At 38.1% G+C, this 20776-nt stretch overlaps 1 protein-coding gene across 2 annotated transcripts in view; it reads left to right on the top strand.

Annotated features, from left to right (window-relative positions):
* itga6 (integrin subunit alpha 6) overlaps positions 1–16956 on the top strand; it is a 54005-nt gene extending 37049 nt beyond the window's left edge. Inside the window, exons 11-26 of one of the 2 annotated variants that reach the window (XM_018097476.2) lie at positions 546–607; positions 1272–1432; positions 2823–2969; positions 4290–4405; positions 4497–4686; positions 4939–5022; positions 5534–5613; positions 5702–5779; positions 6237–6339; positions 7354–7527; positions 8604–8705; positions 8966–9076; positions 9173–9271; positions 9927–10052; positions 10719–10850; positions 14416–16956. In XM_018097476.2, the coding sequence (XP_017952965.1) occupies positions 546–607; positions 1272–1432; positions 2823–2969; positions 4290–4405; positions 4497–4686; positions 4939–5022; positions 5534–5613; positions 5702–5779; positions 6237–6339; positions 7354–7527; positions 8604–8705; positions 8966–9076; positions 9173–9271; positions 9927–10052; positions 10719–10826 (1741 nt within the window). In that variant the 3' untranslated portion in view covers positions 10827–10850; positions 14416–16956. The remainder of the gene's footprint in view (positions 1–545; positions 608–1271; positions 1433–2822; positions 2970–4289; positions 4406–4496; positions 4687–4938; positions 5023–5533; positions 5614–5701; positions 5780–6236; positions 6340–7353; positions 7528–8603; positions 8706–8965; positions 9077–9172; positions 9272–9926; positions 10053–10718; positions 10851–14415) is intronic. The other variant, XM_002934619.5, reaches the window with a different exon arrangement.
* The last annotated feature ends 3820 nt before the right edge of the window (positions 16957–20776 follow it).

Below are 20776 nucleotides of genomic sequence, written 5' to 3'. Positions count from 1 at the left end.
GAGTCGTTTTAGCAGGTGATTCTACAATAAGCACAGGGCCCTCAGCGCCTTTCTCAAGTGCAGGGCACAGGCAGCTGCCACCCCTAAGGACAGGTCTGCCTGCAAGCAATGCTCTATCGTCAGTTGAACATAATTGACCTGCTAACTGCCCTTATGTGGTCCAAAAATTAGTTATGTTTGAACGGATGGATTTTCCTATTTCCAAGGCTTAGGGATATTTGTCATTAAAGTTTCAATCAATACTCAGTCTCCATAGATCAATTTTAATGATGTTTGCCAAGCACACTGGAAGTTAAAAGTAGTTTACCCTGGTATAGTAATTGATAGTGATCACTAATTTGCTATCCAGTCTAGTTTGCTTCTAATACAGACAAGCTACTTATTGGTTTTGATGGGTTATTAGCCTGGGGCAAACATAGCCTCTGTGACTGCATAGTATACACAAAGCATGTTGTTTAAGTCTTTTCTCAAAACCTTGTAATGTGATACAATGACCCTTGTTTCTGCAATATCTAATGCTTATACATGTTATTCTGTACTTTCAGTTTGGAAGTGGAAGGTTGTTTTGAATACACTGCAAATCCTAAAACCTACAATCCAGTTCTAAGTAAGTGAAACATTTGGGGGCACATTTACTAATCCACGAACGTCCGAAAAGTGTCTGAATGCGTTTTTTTCGAAATGATCGGTATTTTGCGACTTTTTCGAGCGCTCAATACGAAAGTCGCGACAATTCGCGAAAGTCGTACTGGCAATAAAAAAGTATCGCAACAATTCACGAAATTTGTAATGGCAATGAAAAAGTCGCGACAATTCACGAAATTTGTAATGGCAATGAAAAAGTCGCGACAATTCGCGCAAGTCGTAACGGCTACAAAAAAGTCGCAAACAATACGAAAAAGTCGCAAAATGTTAGTTTTCCAATCCGAATTTTTCCCATTCGGATTCGTGGATTAGTAAATCAGCCCCTTGGTGTCCTGTGGCCAGTATTTTGTTCCATTGTTCCATAAAATGTCTTTCTATTGTGCTTAGAATAGTATTCTAAGATGTTTAATATTATCCTAAGATGTACCTTGTATGAGGCAAACTTATGTTGATCTGCAAGCCCCTGGTCCACAGTTCCTGGAAAGTTCTGTACAAAGCAGGCTTCCTGTAAACATTATAATGTTAGATAAGCCATTGGGAACATAGAGTTACCTTATATATGAGGAAATACTCTTTTATACTGCACAGAGAATTATTTATTGAACAAGTTCTCATTTTTTTCTCAGCTCTGAGCTGCACGTTTGAACTTGAAAATGATCGGAGGCTGTTGCAGAAGCCATTAAGGATGAACTTTAAAGATCTTCCCCAGGAAAGCAAATTGCCAAAAACCATTGAGCTTAGAGGCCAGAATCAAAGGAGATGTGTCACGACAACACTTCAGCTATTGGTAATTGTTCAGACCTTTTCTGGGCAGAAACCATTTAACTGCTCAAGTATTGGGAATAAATCCAAGGCTTTCCACTTTGATTAATTAGATAATGTTTAACCAGTGTATAGTGTTATCAGTATTAATATCACAACTGCATATTGGCACTATCATCATTGGCCTTTATTATGTAGTCCTGTTTTCCTTATAGTAAACTAGATTGTTAGGAGATATGCAATTGCTACCAGCATTATAACTGGATGCTCCAGAGCAGCAATTGTCAAACTTTTTTGCTTCAAGCCCCCATCTGAGGTACATTTGGTCTGTGCCTTCCTTAACTAATAAGGTTACAGATACTGTATATGGAAACATTGCTGTTTCAGCCATAGAGTAAACCAACACATAAGTATGCACTCTAAATCTCACCACCAAATACACTTGACCTTCTATTTTAAAGGGCATTTTGGTATGCCAAATTTTAGCTAAGAAGTCTTTAGGCTGGCCTCCCCAATGAGTGCCACAGTTTAGGATCCACAGCTGTAGAGAATTTGTTATAACAGTAAAGTTTCTTTATGATTTAAATTGGCTATAGCAGGTAGTTGCATTTATTTGATTAGGCTGCCAGAATAAGCAAAACTGTGCATAATATTAACTCAAAATAGTGTTTTATAATAACTCAAATGGTGGGCAAAATTGGCCTGATACCAGTTGTCCCCCAGTTAAACAGTCAGATGGTGGGTCTGTTCGGAGAGGACCACATCCACAACCTAATGGTGACCTCACCTAATGGGTTTCTCCAGCCTTGAGCCATCAAGTCAGATCAAAGACTACATGGCCATGGGCCTGGGTACAAAATTTGCACTTGTTTTCCTGCCCCACCCCATCTAAGACACTTGAGGTACACACCTCTCAAATTCCATTGTCACACCCCATGCCCCCTGCTTATAATGTATTCCTTGCTTCAACTCAGGGCCACCATCTATTCTAGATGGACAGACAGGAGCCCTTTAATGGGCCACCTGAAATAAGGGTAAGGCCTTTCAGAAAAGAATAGGGTTTGGCTAGGGCTGGTTGGGTTGGAGGTTTGGTAGATAATGGTAACCCTGGTTGCACTATGCAGGACTAGGCAGAAATTATGCATTACCCACTCCTGTAACTTACATCAACCAGCATAGCAATTAGCTTTTATTGAGCAGTTAGGATTATAAAAACAAAGATCTAATTGGTAAGAGTAAGTAGACTAAGAAAGTGTTTGTGCACAGCCCTTTGTTTCTTTATGTGGCACAAGGTATTGTCTGACACAGAACCTTTCATCAGTAAGTAATGCCAGCACAGTTGTTTCCGATGACAGAACAAGCATTATACGTGCAAATAACCAAGCAAACATAATTTACCCGTGCTTTCATTTCAGGAAAGTATTAGAGACAAGCTACACCCCATTGCCGTGTCTGTTAGTGCAGAGATAAAAAGTGTTCGTCGAAGGAAGAGACAAAGTAGTCCCCTTCCAGAACTTATGCCAATCCTAAATTCTAATGAGCCCAAGAATGCTACCGCTAATGTAAGTATTCATGCTCTGCTGCTTGCAGTATTGATCTGTGCAAGAAAATGTATCCACAATGGGTTTTCTAGTGAAATGTTATATGTATTAGGTTGTTTAAAGGGGAACTCCACCCAAACACAACTTAAGCTTTATGAAAAGTAACTATAATTTCAAGCAACTTTGTAATACACATCATTTAAAAAAATATGCAGCCTTTTTTATTTTTAATGTAATAATATAGTTTGGAACAGTTCCCTAAGCCCCGCCCCCTGTTCCCCTGCTGATCTGGGTGACTACTTTGGGACTCAAAAAAAATGTAACAGTAGTCGACTGTCCTCAGCCTGCCTTCAGCCTGCACCCTCCCAATCCCACAATTTCCCATGTGATGTTCCCTGTGTTGTGTGGGACTCTTTAACAAATATTGGTTCAAAAGCCAACATTCCTCTTTAATGCAACTTTTAGTGTGATATAGACAGTGATATTCTAAGATAATTTGCAATTGATATACATTTTTTATGGTTTTAAAATTATTTCATTTTTTTTGTTTAGCAGCTCTCTAGTTTGTAATTTCAGTAGCTATCTGGTTGCTAGGGTCCAGTTTACCCCAGACAGGGGCTTGAATTAGAGATTGGAATATGAACAGTAGGGGGCCTGAAGAGAAAGACATGGAATAAAAAGTAGCAATAATAATACAATTGTAGCCTGTATTTTCCTTACTATTGCATTCCAACCCATACTCATTTTTTTATTTTTTGCCTTTTTTTTTTGTAATTATTTATTTATTTTTAAATCAGCAGTGGCTCAGAATTTACATTCATGATTGCTCTGTGTTAATTATCTTAGCTAATAGGCAGCAGTTTTGAAATTGAAAATGAGGAGAAAATTGCCTAACAAGTAAGATAAGCAATATAGCTATTACAGCAGGAATCATCACAGTAGATCCAGTGTTGGACCTCTTGCTTCTAACCATTTGGCCTATGTAATGGTCATTCCGTGTTTCTGTATGGGACCAAAGTAGTAGAATAGAGTATAGTATGTAGAGAAAAGAGACTAGGAGAATAAAGAGGTTGAGGGAGGAATAATAGAGAGCATGGCCCAAGCTTTTATAGTAGGCCCCTGGCATCTGACACTGAGTAGATCTGTTTATGGTTGCTGGGGCCAAGACCCCTGACAACCAGATAGTATTCTTAGCTGCAGGCTGAAAAGAGCTGCAATAGGAAGGTTAATTATTAAAAAAAAATCATACAAATTAAAGACCAGCTAAAAGGTTGCTAAGAATAGGTTCATCTGAAACTAAAGTGAACTTTTTTTTTACCTATGCACCTTTATTTTTCCTAGGTCCAGTTTCTAAAGGAAGGATGCGGGGAGGATAATATCTGCAACAGCAATATGCAACTAAAGTACAAGTTTTTAACCAGAGAAGGAAGCCACGATTCATTCACAGAATTGAAACAGTAAGGGAAAAAGTTCAAACAATGATTCTTATCAGCGGGGAGTGTTTTTCCAGAGCTCACTGATTGGGTTATTTTTCCTTCAATGATACAGAGAGAATGGTATTCCGGTACTAGCATTGAAAAACCAAAAGGAAATTGCTTTGGAGGTCACCGTCACCAACAAGCCATCCAATCCGGCAAATCCAAAACTGGATGGCGATGACGCACATGAAGCACAGCTTACTGCGGAACTGCCAAGCTCTTTGTCCTATTCTAAATATGTAGAGCTGAATCCTCAGTTGGTACGTCACCAGTAACAAGTCTTTCCCACATATGTAATAAAAGGTGCTAAGTTTGCCCAGGAGCAATAACCTATAGCAACAAGTAAGATGTTTGCTTTTAAACAGGTGACCAGTAAATGCTACTTGCTGATTGGTTGCTATGAGTTACTGCTCCTGAGCTAATTTAGTACCTTTTATTACATAACCTAATTTGAACGATGTTTATGGTTATTACTTAAGTTCAATGTTGATTTTCTTTTTTTTCAAACACAGGATAAACCTTTAATTTGTGCATCAAACCCCAATGGCTCTGTTGTGTTCTGTGAACTTGGAAACCCCTTTAAAAGGAATGCCAATGTAAGTCTGTATGGAACTTATTTCTCACTGTGCCTTGTTGAAGAATTTAGACTGCTTGTGGAATCACCCACCAAAACATACCTACCATTCAGCATCCCTAAAAATGCTTACCTTTTTGACAGGAGAAATTATTTCTGATGTTATTTAGTCAGTGGGGTATGCTGTTTTTATAAATCTCATGCAGCGTATTCTGGGTAATGTAGTCCATCCTTTGTTGAAGGACTACAGGTCATGTAAACACCCTGAATTATTACAGCAAACTTTGTATTTAAGAATAGCACAAATTGTGCACAAAAAAAAATACAGATAAAAAAATCCTATATTGTGCAGAATCTGAGAATGCTGAGTTTATTGTTTTCTGTATACCCAGTCAATATATATATATATATTTGTGTGAGTGCCCTCTCTCTATTATGTTACAGATATATATGATATATATATATATATACGTTTATTGCCAGTACTCATTATACAAATGCACTGTAATTGTTTTTTATTCATATTCTTTCAGGTAACTTTCTATCTGATCTTGAGCACAAATGAGATATCAGTTGATACTAATGAGCTGGATATTGGCCTTAATTTGAAAACGTAAGTTTTTTTTCATCTTAGACCAAATTTTTGAGGCTATTTTTTTTAAATGTAGGTCTTTTTAAAATTAACTGATAATCTATTGCAGAACAAGTTCCCAAGCCAACCTTGCCCCTGTGGCTGCAAAGGCTCGAGTGGTAGTAGAGCTGCTGCTTTCTGTCTCTGGGTAGGTCTTCGGATTTCTGTCTTTCCCTTCATATTTCTGCTTAGGTAACGTTTCTCACTAGTGACACTAAGGCAAACAAAACTACTGCCCATAAATAAAATGCTCTATTGTGTTGTCATTGTATTGTCAGAAATATATGCATAGACGTAAGCATGGTGTGCAGGGGAGGAATGATCTATGCAAAAAATTAGGCCCGCATCCTTTACTGCCTTTTGCAAAGTGGAATCCATGAAGTAGAATTCGCTTTGCATTATTCATGCTATTTCCTAAAATAAGCTATATGCAGAATTTACAGATATAGGATGGCTTATCCGTAAACCTGTTATCCAAAAAGCTCTAAATTACGGAAATACATTATCATGATTTTTTAAAATTATATCCCTTTACCCTGTTAACAATAAAACAGTAGCTTGTACCTGATTGTAACTAGGCTGCACAAATCCATTTTGTTTTTCAGAGTTGCCAAACCTTCCCAGGTGTACTTTGGGGGCAATGTCCTTGGCGAGAGTGCCATGAAGTCAGAAGATGACATTGGAAACTTAATAGATTTTGATTTCAGAGTAAGTTCTGCTTTAGCTTATCCCGAAATGTTGTGCATAAAGCTCCCACTGTTAAGGAAAGTTCAAAATACAAAAAATTGCTCATTAACGATCACAGGCACACTAAAAGTGACACAATCAATATTTATTAAAGATTCTTGTGTCCAAACACGCTCCTTGTGCTTCTGAATATTTTGCCATTGGGCTTGCCCAGTCTTTTCTGGTTAATCATCTGCAATTGCGCCTATTGATGCAGTGTTCCTGATGCTGGCTGCATCTATAGGCACACCTTCCAACAAACTTCAGCTTGTTAGTTCAACAGCTAGATAGTTCAACAGCTTTTTCTAAGCAATAGGGTAAACATGGCTGCTATTCATAGAAACCACAATTGAAATCACTAAAAAAATATTTATCAAATGTCAGTTTAAAGAAATTAGTTTACCTTTAAGTTTACTTATTTAGTATGTCATAGAATGCCTTTTTATTAGCAACTTTTTCGCTGGTCTTCAGTTTATGTTTTTATATCTTTTTACCCAATATATCTCTATCTTTTTTTATTATCAATTTACCCTTGCCTGGTTGCTAGAGTAAATTGGAACCTAAAAACCAGATAGCTGCTGATATTCCAGACTGGAGACATGCAGAACAAAAACCTGAATAATTTTTTTTAAATATATAAAAAATTAAAATATCAATGTCTGCATCATACTAAAAGGTTACATTGTAGGGGAAGTGCCCTTTTAACCAATAAATGAGCATATCTGTATACATCATGTTTACAGAAATCTCTACTGATATGGGGACTATAGATAGTCCAGATGATGCTGATAGTTCTGAAAGGTGGGTTTAGAAACAGAGCTGATATAACAGGTTTATTTGTGAGATATTCTTCTGGAATATTCTGAAGATACAATTATGTCTGTAATAAATATGTCAGAGAGTTGTTAATTTAAATAGTTCACCTTGAAAGGCAGAATGAATAAAGTTCCACCAAACAATTCCATACGTACTTACTTATGTTCTTGTTCATTGCAGGTAACCAATTTTGGAAGGCCTCTTAAAGCACTTGGTACTACCTTCCTGAATATTCAGTGGCCAAAAGAAATCTACAATGGCAAATGGTTGCTTTACTTGGTGAAAATGGAATCAGAAGGGCTGGATAAAATGGAGTGTCAGCCTGCTGGGGAAATAAATAAACTGAAACTGCTGGTAAGGTTTTAATTTCAGCAGGGAAAAAACCACTGATTCAATACATTCCACCATATGTGATAAAAGCCAGTACCCAAGTGCAGTGACACTTAGCAACCAATAAGATGTTTGCTTTTAAATGCTGCCTGCTGATTGGTTACTGTAGGTGATTAGACTGGTAGGAAACTTTGCAGCTTTTATTACATTTTGCTTTTACAGCAGCTTTGCCAGATTGCCAAGGATGCTGTACTCTACTGCAGCTACAGAGCTGTATGTTAAACATCCCAGGGGTTATTTGAAAATTAAAATTTGCTCCTAGACAGTAACCCGTGGTAACCAATCAAATCATTACTTGTTCAACCTGCAGCTGGTGAAAAAACATTGAAACTGCAGAGGCAGCATGTACCTTAAGTAGTTCTTATACCTAACTGCAGTGTATTGGTTTACTAAAGGTAGGTTTACAGTATCTTGTAGCGATAAGTCTAAAGTATTTGGGTTTGCTGAGTAATTTTCTGGTTACTGTTGTGTAAAGTAAGTTGTGTGCCAAAGGTATTGTTTTCTGTTATCTAAATAGAGGCCTGTGAGCCAGATGTGGCCCTCCAATGTACTTTTATGGCCTTCAGTATGTTTAAAGGCTCCATAGATTTCACTGGCCCTTGACCATGCTATAAGAGAAATAAGTTGGACACCACTGTAAATTATCATTTGCACGGAAGAAAAACTAATTGAGGGCCTCTTGTTAAAACATCAGTATTACAATCTGTTTAAATGCTTGTGTATATCACTTGCATGTACCTAGCTGCTTTATAAACACACATGCATAATTGCTTAGGTCTCTGGTCCATATATCCCTTGTATAAATTAGCACATGTGCTGCAGCTTAACAAGGAAAGAGAAAGCTTTGCCCATCCAGGTCCTTTTTCCCAATAACAATTTAGCTGTTGCAGTTGTTTTGGTTTTAAGGAAACAGAGTTCTCTGATATCCATTATTACTCATTCCAGGACGGTACCATAACTGCCTCCTGTTTACCATAGTTTATTTTCTGTTCTTGAAAGCAGACCAAGGGTTGTAACTGTTGGATTTTTTTCTCTGATAGGAATCGGGCAAAACGAGACACAGGCGTGAAATTGGAGAAAGCCAAAGTGGAACAAGTGATAAATCATTTTCTTTGTTTTCTGAGAGGAAGTACATGACATTGGTAAGAAGGATTGACCATTAACCAACACATTATGTGCCTTGTCTGCAAACATTTTTTGGCTAAGAAAGAGTATAGGGCCACAGTAAATAATGAATTCTGCAATCATTTCATTCTATAGAACCTGGAAATGTAGAATCTACTTCTTGGTATGCTGGAGCGTGTTAATACTATAGATTTTATAATCTGTGGCATATAAGGTGTTAAGGAAAGAAATTGTACATTATTTGTTTTTTAACTAATAACATCAATGTTGTTTCCAGGACTGCAATAACCAAGCAAAATGTGTGACCATTAAATGCCCTCTCCATGGTATGGACAGTAATGCAATCATTAAGGCAAGGTCAAGACTATGGAACAGTACCTTCCTAGAGGTAAGCATTTAGGACTAGTGCCATAGACATTAATGTAAATTAAGGCCATTGGATTTTTCATTCATTCATGGGATGCTTTCTTTGTATTTGCAATAGGAATATTCAAAGATGAATTATCTTGATATCCTTGTGAAGGTCTTCATAAGCGTAGACACAGCAGCACAAAACATAAAATTGGCGAATGAAGGTTACCAGGTAAGTGCTTGTATGTAGTAAAACCTTAAACACCCTATGGAAATGTCATAAGTCTAGTAAACCATAGCAACCAATTAGCAGGTTGCTTCTATTTGTCTGAGGTTTGAAAGCAAGTCCCTGATTGATTGTTGTGGGTTACTGGAATGGAAGCAAACCTTACCTCTTATGTCAGTGGAGGCCTTCTTGTTCCTTGGAATGGCCTACTGGTGAACGAGGAGCCAGAGAATTATATGCCTTTTTAAATACATTTACTTAAAAAGATTCCATCTTGGCCATCCTTTGTGAGATATTTCATACACTGTATTAGCTTAATTGTCCTTCTCTCTAGTTTGTCTAGTCCCTTTGGTACTGGTAATCAAAACTGTACTGCATACTTTAGATTGTGCCTCAGATACTCATCTCCCTTGAGTATATACCACTATTAATATACACACAAGCTTGCTGGCCCTTGTTGGATGGAATTGTTTCCTACTGGAAAGTAAAATATAGCTGAGTGTTCCAAGGAAGCTTGTAGAAATGCAATTTGAGTTCCTGCGTTGCTTGGTTTTAATAAATAGAAAATGTCCCATAGAAAAATGTTAAGGGAAAGTAACATATTTATGAATGCAAATATGCAGAGAAGATATAAAACTATTCCCCCTATTTCTGTGTACAGGTTCGTGTAACAGTTTTCCCAGAGAAGACAGTAGCTCAATACTCTGGCGTGCCTTGGTGGATTATTTTCGTGGCTATCCTTGCTGGTATATTGATGCTTGCACTCTTGGTGTTTTTGCTGTGGAAGGTATGTACTTTTTTTATTCATTTGCCCAATACAAATGTTCATGTTTCCATTGACTGAGTACAAAAATACACATTACTTAGGTATATAAATATTTAAGTTAAAGTTGATTATGTCAACTAATCTGCTCTAACTAATGATGAGTTGTAATTAAATAGCCAGAGGCTGCTGCTAGTTGTCACTCTGAAGCCACTAGTAAGATGCGCAGTTATTTCCCTAATTGATGATTTTTCCTGTAGGTTTCAGCTTCATGGAACCGACCTATTAATGCCATCAGTGCCATTTCACTAAGTTTTACTTAAATTTACTATATCAGTGCTCTCCACCGCTTTGCCTCGACCAATCAACTGACACATGAGTTCAAAGGATGGATTGCATTAAAATGAAACCCAAAAGCTCTTGTGCTGACTATAAAAATCTGGACTATGAAAATCTTTATGAGGGCCACATCCTGCTGTTGGGCCCTCCAGTTCTTTCCTCTTTAATACAGAAACTGCTGTTTAGGGACCTGGTTTCAGCACTGAGTGCGTTACTCTTGTAACTCATACTTTGCAATGCTATATATATGCTATATATAAATGTATATCGTTGATGATTTGTATTGATTGAATTGCTTTGTTCACAACTTTCCAATCCTCAAAATGTACGCAATTTATCGATTCTTTGTAGTGTGGCTTCTTCAGGAGAGATAAGAAAGATCAATTTGATGCCACATATCACAAGGCTGAGATTCATACTCAGCCTTCAGACAAAGAAAGGCTAACTTCTGATGCATAGTATTGATCAACAATCTGTGATTTGGTAAATGATTATTTTTTTTGCTGGCTGTGGGAAGTGGTTTGCCTGCAAATTCTTCTGCTGCACAAATCTCTATTAATCATTCAGATTATGTCTCTAACTGGGCTTCTGTCCTTCCTGTCTGTAACTGGGAAACACACACTTCTTCAGTCAAGCTAGAGTATTGTTTCAGTTGCTATGATTGTTACTCCAGTGAACTCAAACAGTCAGATTCTATATAGTTATCAATAGGGTAATGGCAGATGCCAGTGATTGTCTGATACTGGGCCCTTCCTGCCTTTTACTGTGCACGTGGGGTGGATTTCAGATTCACACTTGGGGGGAAACTCCAAATGAACTTCTGCCATTATCCATGGAACTAGTATAAAGACTTCTCTAAGGAGCCTGATCAGTACTAGGTTTTTTATCAAGGCAAGAGATAGATAAGTGGTAGGTGGTACCCAAGGGACCCTAGCACTAACAAGATCAAATAATGAATTTACAAAATATATTTTACATAACAGGTAGCTAACACTAACCTCCAAACAGCTCTTTTTCCAACTGTGCCTACAGTAGAATGTCCATGCTAGGCACTCTTTCTAGATAGGAGGTAACAGGTAGGATTGCATCTGTTTTTCCTTTATCTACTCTTTGTTATTACTGGTTCTTTTGATATTGGCCGTGTCCCTATAAATGAGAGACTATGCTCTTGGCTTCTAGACCTCACCAATATGTTGATTTTCTACAAGAGATTGCACTGATCTTCAGGGCTGAATCGTCAGATATGGAGGTAAGAAAAATAGGTATTCTACCCCTATCTGACGATTCCAATCGACACGACAACCGATATCCGAAGCTTTAGCGATATCGGTCGCCTCGTCAATCCGCCATTCATGCACCGAATATCGTACAAAACCTTGTTTCGTCTGATAATATTGGTGTGTGTATGGCCAGCTTTATACAGATTTAATAAGAATATCTTTATCTTAAAAGTACAATTGCCCTGACTGAAAGGGAACAATTGCAATTTTTCCTTTAACATAATAAATATCAATTCACTTGTGATAAATAATAGACATCACAGATGAGAAAATTTACACAATCAGGGATAATAGGTTTTAGCACAGAGGAATGCCATAAATGTATAGTATGCCCTGTACTAAGAACAGTTTTAAAGTAGAGTATGCTATAGTGGCTGTTTAAAGAATACTGTAGGTATAGGGGTAATGCTACATAAGGAGGCCTTGCACAGGGCACAAAAACAAACATGGAAAATAATTTTTTTAAAAAGCAGCACCCGCGAGAGTTGGACTGACCAGATGACCTTCTCTAAGCTTTGTGTAATATCCGGCAAGCAAGTACTGTCTATGTGTGTATCAGCCACAAATTGTTTATACAGTGAGTAACATACCCCCTATTGTAAAATATAAGGATTGTAAGTCAGTAAGGAGTTTCATGACCATATAAAATCACAAGGCTGAGGGCCCTACGGTATGGCACTGTTTCCTCAGATACACAGACAAAAACAAAGAACCAGAAAGTGTAGATCAGAATCAATTTTTTTCTGAATTTATCATTCATAGGTGTCCACTTGGATGCAGAGCCATGTGGCCCAATGTGGTGACTGTTGAGAGGACGGTCACCACATACAGTAGCAGGCATATTAACAGAAAGAAACAAATCAACTTTGCCTTCTTTGATTACTGAAGAACTGCTCTAGGATTTCTATAATAATTTCATAGACACAAAATGGTGTCAAGGTGGCCATACACTGTAAGATTTGCTCATTTGGCAAAGTCGGCAAATGAGCAGATCTACTCCAAACCACCTAAGGGCCAAACAGTGGTATTACAATGGTGGGCATAGACGCTGTCGGACTAAGGACTGTATCACGAGCCAATGCGGTCCCCGATCCAATGGAAAATCAAACCTGCCTGACCAAGATCTGCCCAATTTTAGGCCATATATCAGTCGGATAGGCCCATTGGGGGTGTCCATATATGGGCAGATAAGCTGCCAAATTGGTCTAAAGGACCCGACACCTGAAATCTGCCTGTGTATGGCCACCTTTACTGTTAAAAGACATTTATACTAAAAATCACCAGCTTTTGACCTACAACTTACAGAATTGCTTTGCTATTCTTCCTGCCTCTACTCTACAATCACTAGTCCACACTCATGCATGCTTTAATGTTTATACATACTAGCACACCATGATTATTGCACCACAGGCATGCAGAAGAGCTTGAAGCACTAAATATGTTACCAGCGCTCCATTGGATCATAAACAATAAATGTCATGAAAAAGATGAGGGATATGTGTATCGTCACTGGTCTGGGAAAATACTAGGTAGCTAGTGCTAGTAGCACATGATCCACACATGAGGGCAGGGGGGCAAAGGCATGCGGGAGGCATCAGCATAGTGGAAGAAACCGGATCCTTACTGTTACATTTTTAAACTGCTCGACTTGATTAAAGAAGCATTAAGTATGCAAACTTTGATTAGAAAGAGCCTTTCTGTTAAAGGAACAGCAACACCAAAAATAAAGTGTTTTAAAGCAATTAAAATATAATGTACTGTTGCCCTGCACTGGTTTAACTGGTGTGTTTGCTACAGAAACTCTACTATAGTTTATATGAATAAACTGCTGTATAGCCATGGGGGCAGCCATTGAAGCTGGAAAAAAGGCACAGGTTACATAGCAAATAACAGATAAGCTCTGGAGAATATAATAGGTTTTCTATCTGTTATCTGCTAGGTAACCTGTGCCTTTTCTCCTTTAGGGCTTTGGCACACGGGGAGATTAGTAGCTCGCGACAAAACTCCCTGGTCGCGGGCGACTAATCTCCCCGAGTTGCCATCACCTGCCAAAATCGCGCTGCTGCGAGTGCCATCCCACCGGCGACTTACATTTTCGCCGGTGGGATGGCAGGTGATGGCAACTCGGGGAGATTAGTCGCCCGCGAACAGGGAGTTTTGTTGCGGGCGACTAATCTCCCTGTGTGCCAGAGCCCTTAAATGGCTGCCCCCATGGCTACACAGCAGCTTTGTTTATATAAACTATAGTAGAGTTTCTGAGGCAAACACACCAGTTGCACCAGTGCAGGACAACAGTACATTATACTGTAGTTACTTTTATAAAATTTAATTTTTTTGTGTTACTGGTTCTTTAAGCATCTTTTGTATTTTTACTTTGCTTCTCCTTTATGTTACCAGTCGAGCACAGGGATTTTAAATCTCATTCCAATTCTGGAAAATCATAGAAACTAGAATAGATTCAATATAGATATTCATGAATTCTAAAATACATCCATTTGCACAGCAGTATTTGTCTTTATCTTTATTTAAGGCAGTACCTTGTTCTAGAGTCACGTATGAGCTGTTTCACATGTTTGCTTGGTGTGGATGTCTTGCTTGCTTCTCTGCACTTTGATTATTGCTCCTGCGCATGGATTTGCATCTTTCCTTCCAAGTTGACTTTCCAGTTGGCTGCAATTAACACATTTAACCTAAAGAGTGAGAGCCCCTCTAAGCCAACACCTTGCACTTCATTTAACAACATTTGCCTTTTGTTCCCCTTCCTGCAGTGTGGATTCTTCAAACGCTCCAGGTACGATGATAGTGTCCCACGATACCACGCTGTACGAATTTCCAAAGAAGAACGAGAGTACAAAGATGGAAAATTGCCTAAGAACAGTGAAAAAAAGCAGTGGGTCACAAAATGGAATGAAAATGAGAGCTATTCATAGAGTTTTCTATTTTTCCTTTTTCTTTTTTTTTTTTTTAAAGAGATGAATATCCTTGTAAGATAGCCAGAAAGGCATTTGTTCGTATGGGGTCTAAAAAATTAGGCTTCCGTTTTAACTGACTGTTACTTATGCCATGGCTATTTCAGTTTGCACTGTGTTTTAAATGAGGACTTAGACTTTAAATCAGACTATTGCACCAAACCTTGTTCCACTGGAGATATCTGGTAGTTACTGCTGTGGCTTTTAGCCTATCACATCAGCAGGCAATGCGGCTAAGCCCTTTGCATGCTGGATTTGTTAACCAAGAAAGAAAGAAGCTGTTGGATATGTTAGCTGGAGGCTACTGCTGCAATCAAGAATCAAGTTTATCACTAAAGACTCACACATCCACATCACCCTGTACTGAATTACCCAGAGCTGAACAAGTCTTCCATTTACACAGTGTAATGTACCTGCCTTAATGCATAATTTTGTGGCAATGACATGCTAGCAGAGTGCTGAGATGTAATGTAATATATTGTACAAAGCCCCGTAGAGATTTATCCAAAGTCTATAGTTTCTTGTAAGTCCTTCATAGCCTCTGCTGGTGCCTAGGTCCATCATCAGGGCCCAGCTTTGTGGTGCCTTCACTGATATGCATTATCCTATGCAAGATATTTGTGCCAAATCCCCAAAAATATAGGCTTGGTCTTAGCTTCTGATATACATTCCTAACATAAGAGTGTATATATATATATATATATATATATATATATATATATATACACACACACAAACACACGCACAGTTATAGGATCTATAATAAGATAGTACCTAATACTTACATACTTAACTAACACTGCATAAACCCATGCCAAGTCTTAAGCATTCCTGATAATAGCTGAGTATATATATGAGTATATATATATGTACACACAAACAGTGTGATTAAAACCAAGATACCCTGCTATCAAGTTGTAAATGCATTTATATACTTCAAGGGGGGAATGTAATAAAAATTGCTAGTGGTGTGTAAAATGGCATTTTTAGCGCTGTTCGCAATGTTATACTATTCACTAAACATTTATTACATTGTGGATGTTTAACACCTACTTTATTACATTTACTGCGCACATGCACAAACTAAAAAAATCGCAAACCTCCTGTCGCAAGAAATGCAAAGGGTTCAACTTTTTCTTTGTTGCACAAATGCAAAATTTGTCGCAAATCACATTTTGGTCCCATGGCGACAGTTTTTTCCGTTAGTGATACATATTACATTCCCCCATAAATGTGCAATAGACCAACACACTAAATACAGCACCATTTTATCTAAAGCTGCCTGTAACAACAGGAAATGAAATGTCCTATATGCAGGGTACACTTAGCCTGCCCTTGAGAATTCCGTGTGGTTTCTAATTTGCAAAGTAAATTTATTGGAAATGCAATGTGCTGTCATTTTGTAGGGCTTTTTGATAACACATACTCACAACTTGGGTCAGAACACAACAGGTCTGGTGAGGAATAGGGCTGTATTAATATCCCTAGGCACCAACCAGCCGCCCGCTCCTTTTCTCACTGATCAACGCATTTGCAGGATAATCTTTGTGCATGCACTGATTGGATGAAAGGGGTAACATCCCTCCTTCTCAACTCAGTTGCTGGATTTAGCTGCAAGCGTCCAGTGATGGACTGGGAGGAATTTAGTTTTGTTTTTTAGAAAGATTTTTTTTTTATAGATAGGCACCCGAGGGATGCCCTCCTAAAGCTGCCACTCTAGACATGGGCTCTTCAGACCTATATATAATATTTATATATTGTTTAGGCAATAGATAAAAGATGTCTGCAAACACTACTGTTGATAGCAAACACACTGTAATATAGACTAGAAATTCTATTTCAAAGAAAATCTTGTTTTATATATATATATATATATATATATATATATATATATATACTGGATAACAATAACTAGCATGTCAGTTCAAATGGATAACTTTTACATTTTATTTGTGTTCCAGGCCCTTTAAAACCAATTTTTCTATATTGTGCCGACTGTGTATAATGTTGCCTTCATGATATTTATTGATATTTCAATTCTTCTGCTTTTTTATTGTTAACGCAAAAGATATATCTGTGATCTGTTGCTGCTTTTGGGGTTAACTATCCAAATAATCAAGATGGACAACTGTTAGCAACTCATTTGTGTACCGCAATATTTCCTTCATGAATGGACGTAACTACTGAATTGTGATGTCATATGTGTCAATGTTAATCCTGTACCGGAACAAATCTGCAGCCCATGTTCTGTAAATGTAAATACTAGAGTGTACATTAATAATGTTTGTTTTAAAAAAGAACAGAATTTAATTTGAATAAATGTCACATTCTTACGCTGATTTGCTGTTTGCCTCTAAACTTCTTAGCTTTGCTTTATGGACTGATTAAAACTGCCATTATTGTGGGTATTCCATCAAAATGAGTGTACAGGTAAAATGGGGTAAGGGTCATTAGAAGCAGCTAGACCTTTATCATGTAACAGTATATAAGGCTTATCTGCATTTTGAAATCTCTTGTTAGATAGGCTGAAATAATCTGAATGTGAGTTATAATGTACATAATAGCATTTTGGCCTTTGCTGATCTGACTGGGAAGCTGCATACAAAGCAGCGTCTGGTGATTCCCAGTCAACTGGACAGGATGTGGAGTCCACTTCCTGTTTCCTGTTACTGAATATGTGAATATACTATAACCATTGTGCTAAATGGCCCAATGTCAGTTTTCCAGCTATTTATTGTTAAGCTACAAGCTGAACTGTATACTAATTCTCAAAAACATTAAGTTTAGTTGTATATTTCTTACAGGGGCTGTGAGAAACTATAAAATCCCAGACCAAGGGAAATATGAGGCTGTGTATCATGTTGCTAATATACATCTCTCATAATGCACAGCTTGATGTACATTAAAGTAGCCTTTAGCAGCAGAGCCTTCAAGATGGGTTAAACTACATTTTTTTCTGGATAAAGCTTGGCAGAGCACCTTTCCATCAATTCAAAACAAACAATGCAAAATGCTGTTCATTTTGTAACCTTAGTACATACCTCCCAACTATCCCGATTTTCGACGGACAATCCTGATTTTAACAGCTCAAACCGCAGTCCCATATTCTTATTAAAAAGTCCCTCATTTCCCTGAACTACTGTAAACAAGAAAAGATAAAACGTTTCTCAAACATAATTAGATAAGTAGCTTTTGGCAGAGAGCCCAGAATACTTAACAGTCAACACCTGCACTTAGATACAATTATAACTAATAAGATAAACAGGTCTCTTGGGGGAACTGAGACTTGTATCTTAAAGGGCAATTACACCATTTTTAGCAAAACTGTAATAACACATAAAACAAGACCCCAAAACCCCCAGAAATGTGTTCAAACTTTAAATAACCTGCCAAATTTTGTAAAATGGGAGTATTATTTAGGGGGTGTGGTTGCAAAAACGGGCACAGTCAAAAATGTTCGCCATGCTACGTGCGGTATTTCTTTTTGTTCCTCTTTGCATTTTTCAAATGTTGGATAGTATTCCTTTGTGTTTGCACCAATCCAGCTGTTGAACTACAACAACAGCTGAAGATTGAAATTGGATACTGGAAGATGCAGTCTGACAGCTGGAGGGAGCTGGCTTCAATATCCCTGCTAGCCATGACACAAGACACTCACCCCCCTCAAGCTGTTGCTGAGCTACACAGCCCATTGTTCCCAAGCAACCACTGCTAAATAACAGTGCTAATTAATTATTTTGTCCAAAAGGACCACCCATATATATATATACTTTCCCTTTAACTGCTTTGGGGTGTGGCCTGTATCAGGGTCCCAGAAAGTAGCAATTGCCACCTTGCCCACAAGTTTTTCAGACCCAGCAGCACCCAGACAATACTCATAGGAGATAAACTGGCTGCTGTAGTGGTAGAATCTTAAAGGGATTCTGTCATGATTTTTATGGTATACTTTTTATTTCTAAATTTCAGTTTACATAGCAAATAATTCTCTCGGCCACTTTAAATTTTATTCTAGAACCAACAAATGTATTTTTTTAGTTGTAATATTGGTGTGTAGGTGCCATCTCAGTGCATTGAGTCTGAGCTTTCAGAAGGAGCCAGCGCTACCCATTAGAACTGCTTTCAGGTAACCTATTGTTTCTCCTACTCCCATGTAACTGGAGGAGTCCCAAGCCGGACTTGGATTTCTTACTATTGAGTGCTATTCTGATACCTACTGGGAGCTGCTATCTTGCTCCCTTCCAATTGTTCTGCTGATTGGCTGCTGGGAGGGGGGTGATATCACTCCAACTTGCAGCGCAGCAGTAAAGTGTGACTGAAGTTTATCAGAGCACAGGTCACTTGGCTATAGTACCATGGGAAATGAAGAATATGGCTAAATTAAATATAAAAAAAATCTGTTTGCATTTTTGAAAAATGGATTTCAATGCAGGATTCTGCTGGAGACGCTCTATTAACTGATATGTTTTAAAATAACCTTTCCTATGACAGTATTGCTTTAAGGGTAATGTGTCACGGAGAGATTAGTGGCCCACAATAGATCTCTGCTACCGTGGTATGACTTATCTCTCCAAAATGCCTTTCCACCGGCAACGAAGGGAATTGCTGGTGGAAAGGCCTACACATTGCTTTGGTTTTCCAAAGTCATGTGAATTTTCCTCCTGCAGGCAAATTCGAGTGACTTAGGAAAACCAAAGCGGTGTCATTAATCTCTCATTACTATAAGGGTAATGTCCCACAGAGAGATTAGTCACTCACAATATTGTTCTGTGAATAATTGGGGCTGTTGGCAGGTATGAATGAAATGGATATCTCTGCTTAAATTTGAGATTTTGAACTTTTGTCCTCCAACTATTTTCCCAGAAGTAGACAACTGAAGGAATGGTGAGTACACAATTTATTATAATGCAGACAGTGATATTCGGAGACAATTTTTAATTAGCCCTCAGTTTTTTCTGTTGTTTTAATTATTTCACTTTTTGTTCAACAACTATACTTGTTTGGAATTTCAGCATGTATATGGTAGCTAGGTTCCAATTTACCCTAAAATTAGAGAGAATAAAAATGGGTGAACCTGCATGACATTTTGGATTTTATATGATGTAAATTAAAGGGAAAATATACCCCCCTTGGGACATGAGGACTAAAAGTTTGGCTTATGTAAAAACAGTCCATAAACACTATCCAAACTGCCAACTTATTACATGTATTGTACATATACAATTATTTCTCATACAGCATGTTGGTGGGCTAGATTAATTTAAAGTAATGATGTCATACAATGAAGTCTATGGAGCCTTTAAACAGATATCTTTGGAGGGCCACATCTGCTGGCCTCTACTTGGATAGCCCTGTTCTAAGGAACCCATGCTGGGACAGGAGAAAATTGTACAGTTGTCTAAAACCTAGCGATTTCTTGGGAAAGCAAACTTAATTTAGGTCTCTGCTTTATTACTCTTGATTCCATTTTGGCCCTTTACAACCTGCACCACAGATCGTAGTCTGCTGTCACTGTAGGTGACTTGGTGCTCAGCATAAAGTACCCTAAGTTTTGATCAATACCTTGCTTTGAGCATTCAAACACATTCATTTTCCATGCAACTCAGCAGCAGCATCACTGAGCACTAACACCAATTCAAATAGTAAGTCCCTTATGTAAATCACATGCAGGGGTTGAAGATTTGGACAATACTTTTAAACTTCTCAAAATGAATTTATCAGTAATAGTTTTCCCCCAAGTAATCACCTGACCAATGACTTTTAAGGACTCGTATAGACAGGCAGTGTACCCTGTATTGGCGTTCTCTTACTGCGTTCCACTGCAGGACAAAACAAAGCCCTTTCTTCCCTATCGTGCTGTACTCACACAGGCGCATGTAAGCACCAAACAAGGCATGTTGCGTTCCACCTGTGTCAAGTGCTTACATGCGCCTGTGTCAGTACAGCAGCATAGGGAACAATAGGCTTTGTCTGTTCCTGCATTTGCCCTGTGGAGTAACACAAATAATAAAATAAAGATCAATTGCACATTGTCTCAGAATATTGCTCTCTGTCATACTAAAATTTTAAGGTAAACAACCCCTTTAAGGGTATATAGTAACTGACATACAAACACAGTAGGTAACAAGTATCCCCACAGGAATCTACAATCTATAGGGGTGTG

This window comes from Xenopus tropicalis, chromosome 9, assembly GCF_000004195.4.
Source record: "Xenopus tropicalis strain Nigerian chromosome 9, UCB_Xtro_10.0, whole genome shotgun sequence".
In the NCBI taxonomy this organism is placed as follows: domain Eukaryota; kingdom Metazoa; phylum Chordata; class Amphibia; order Anura; family Pipidae; genus Xenopus; species Xenopus tropicalis.
This window is presented reverse-complemented; position numbering and strand designations above follow the sequence as displayed.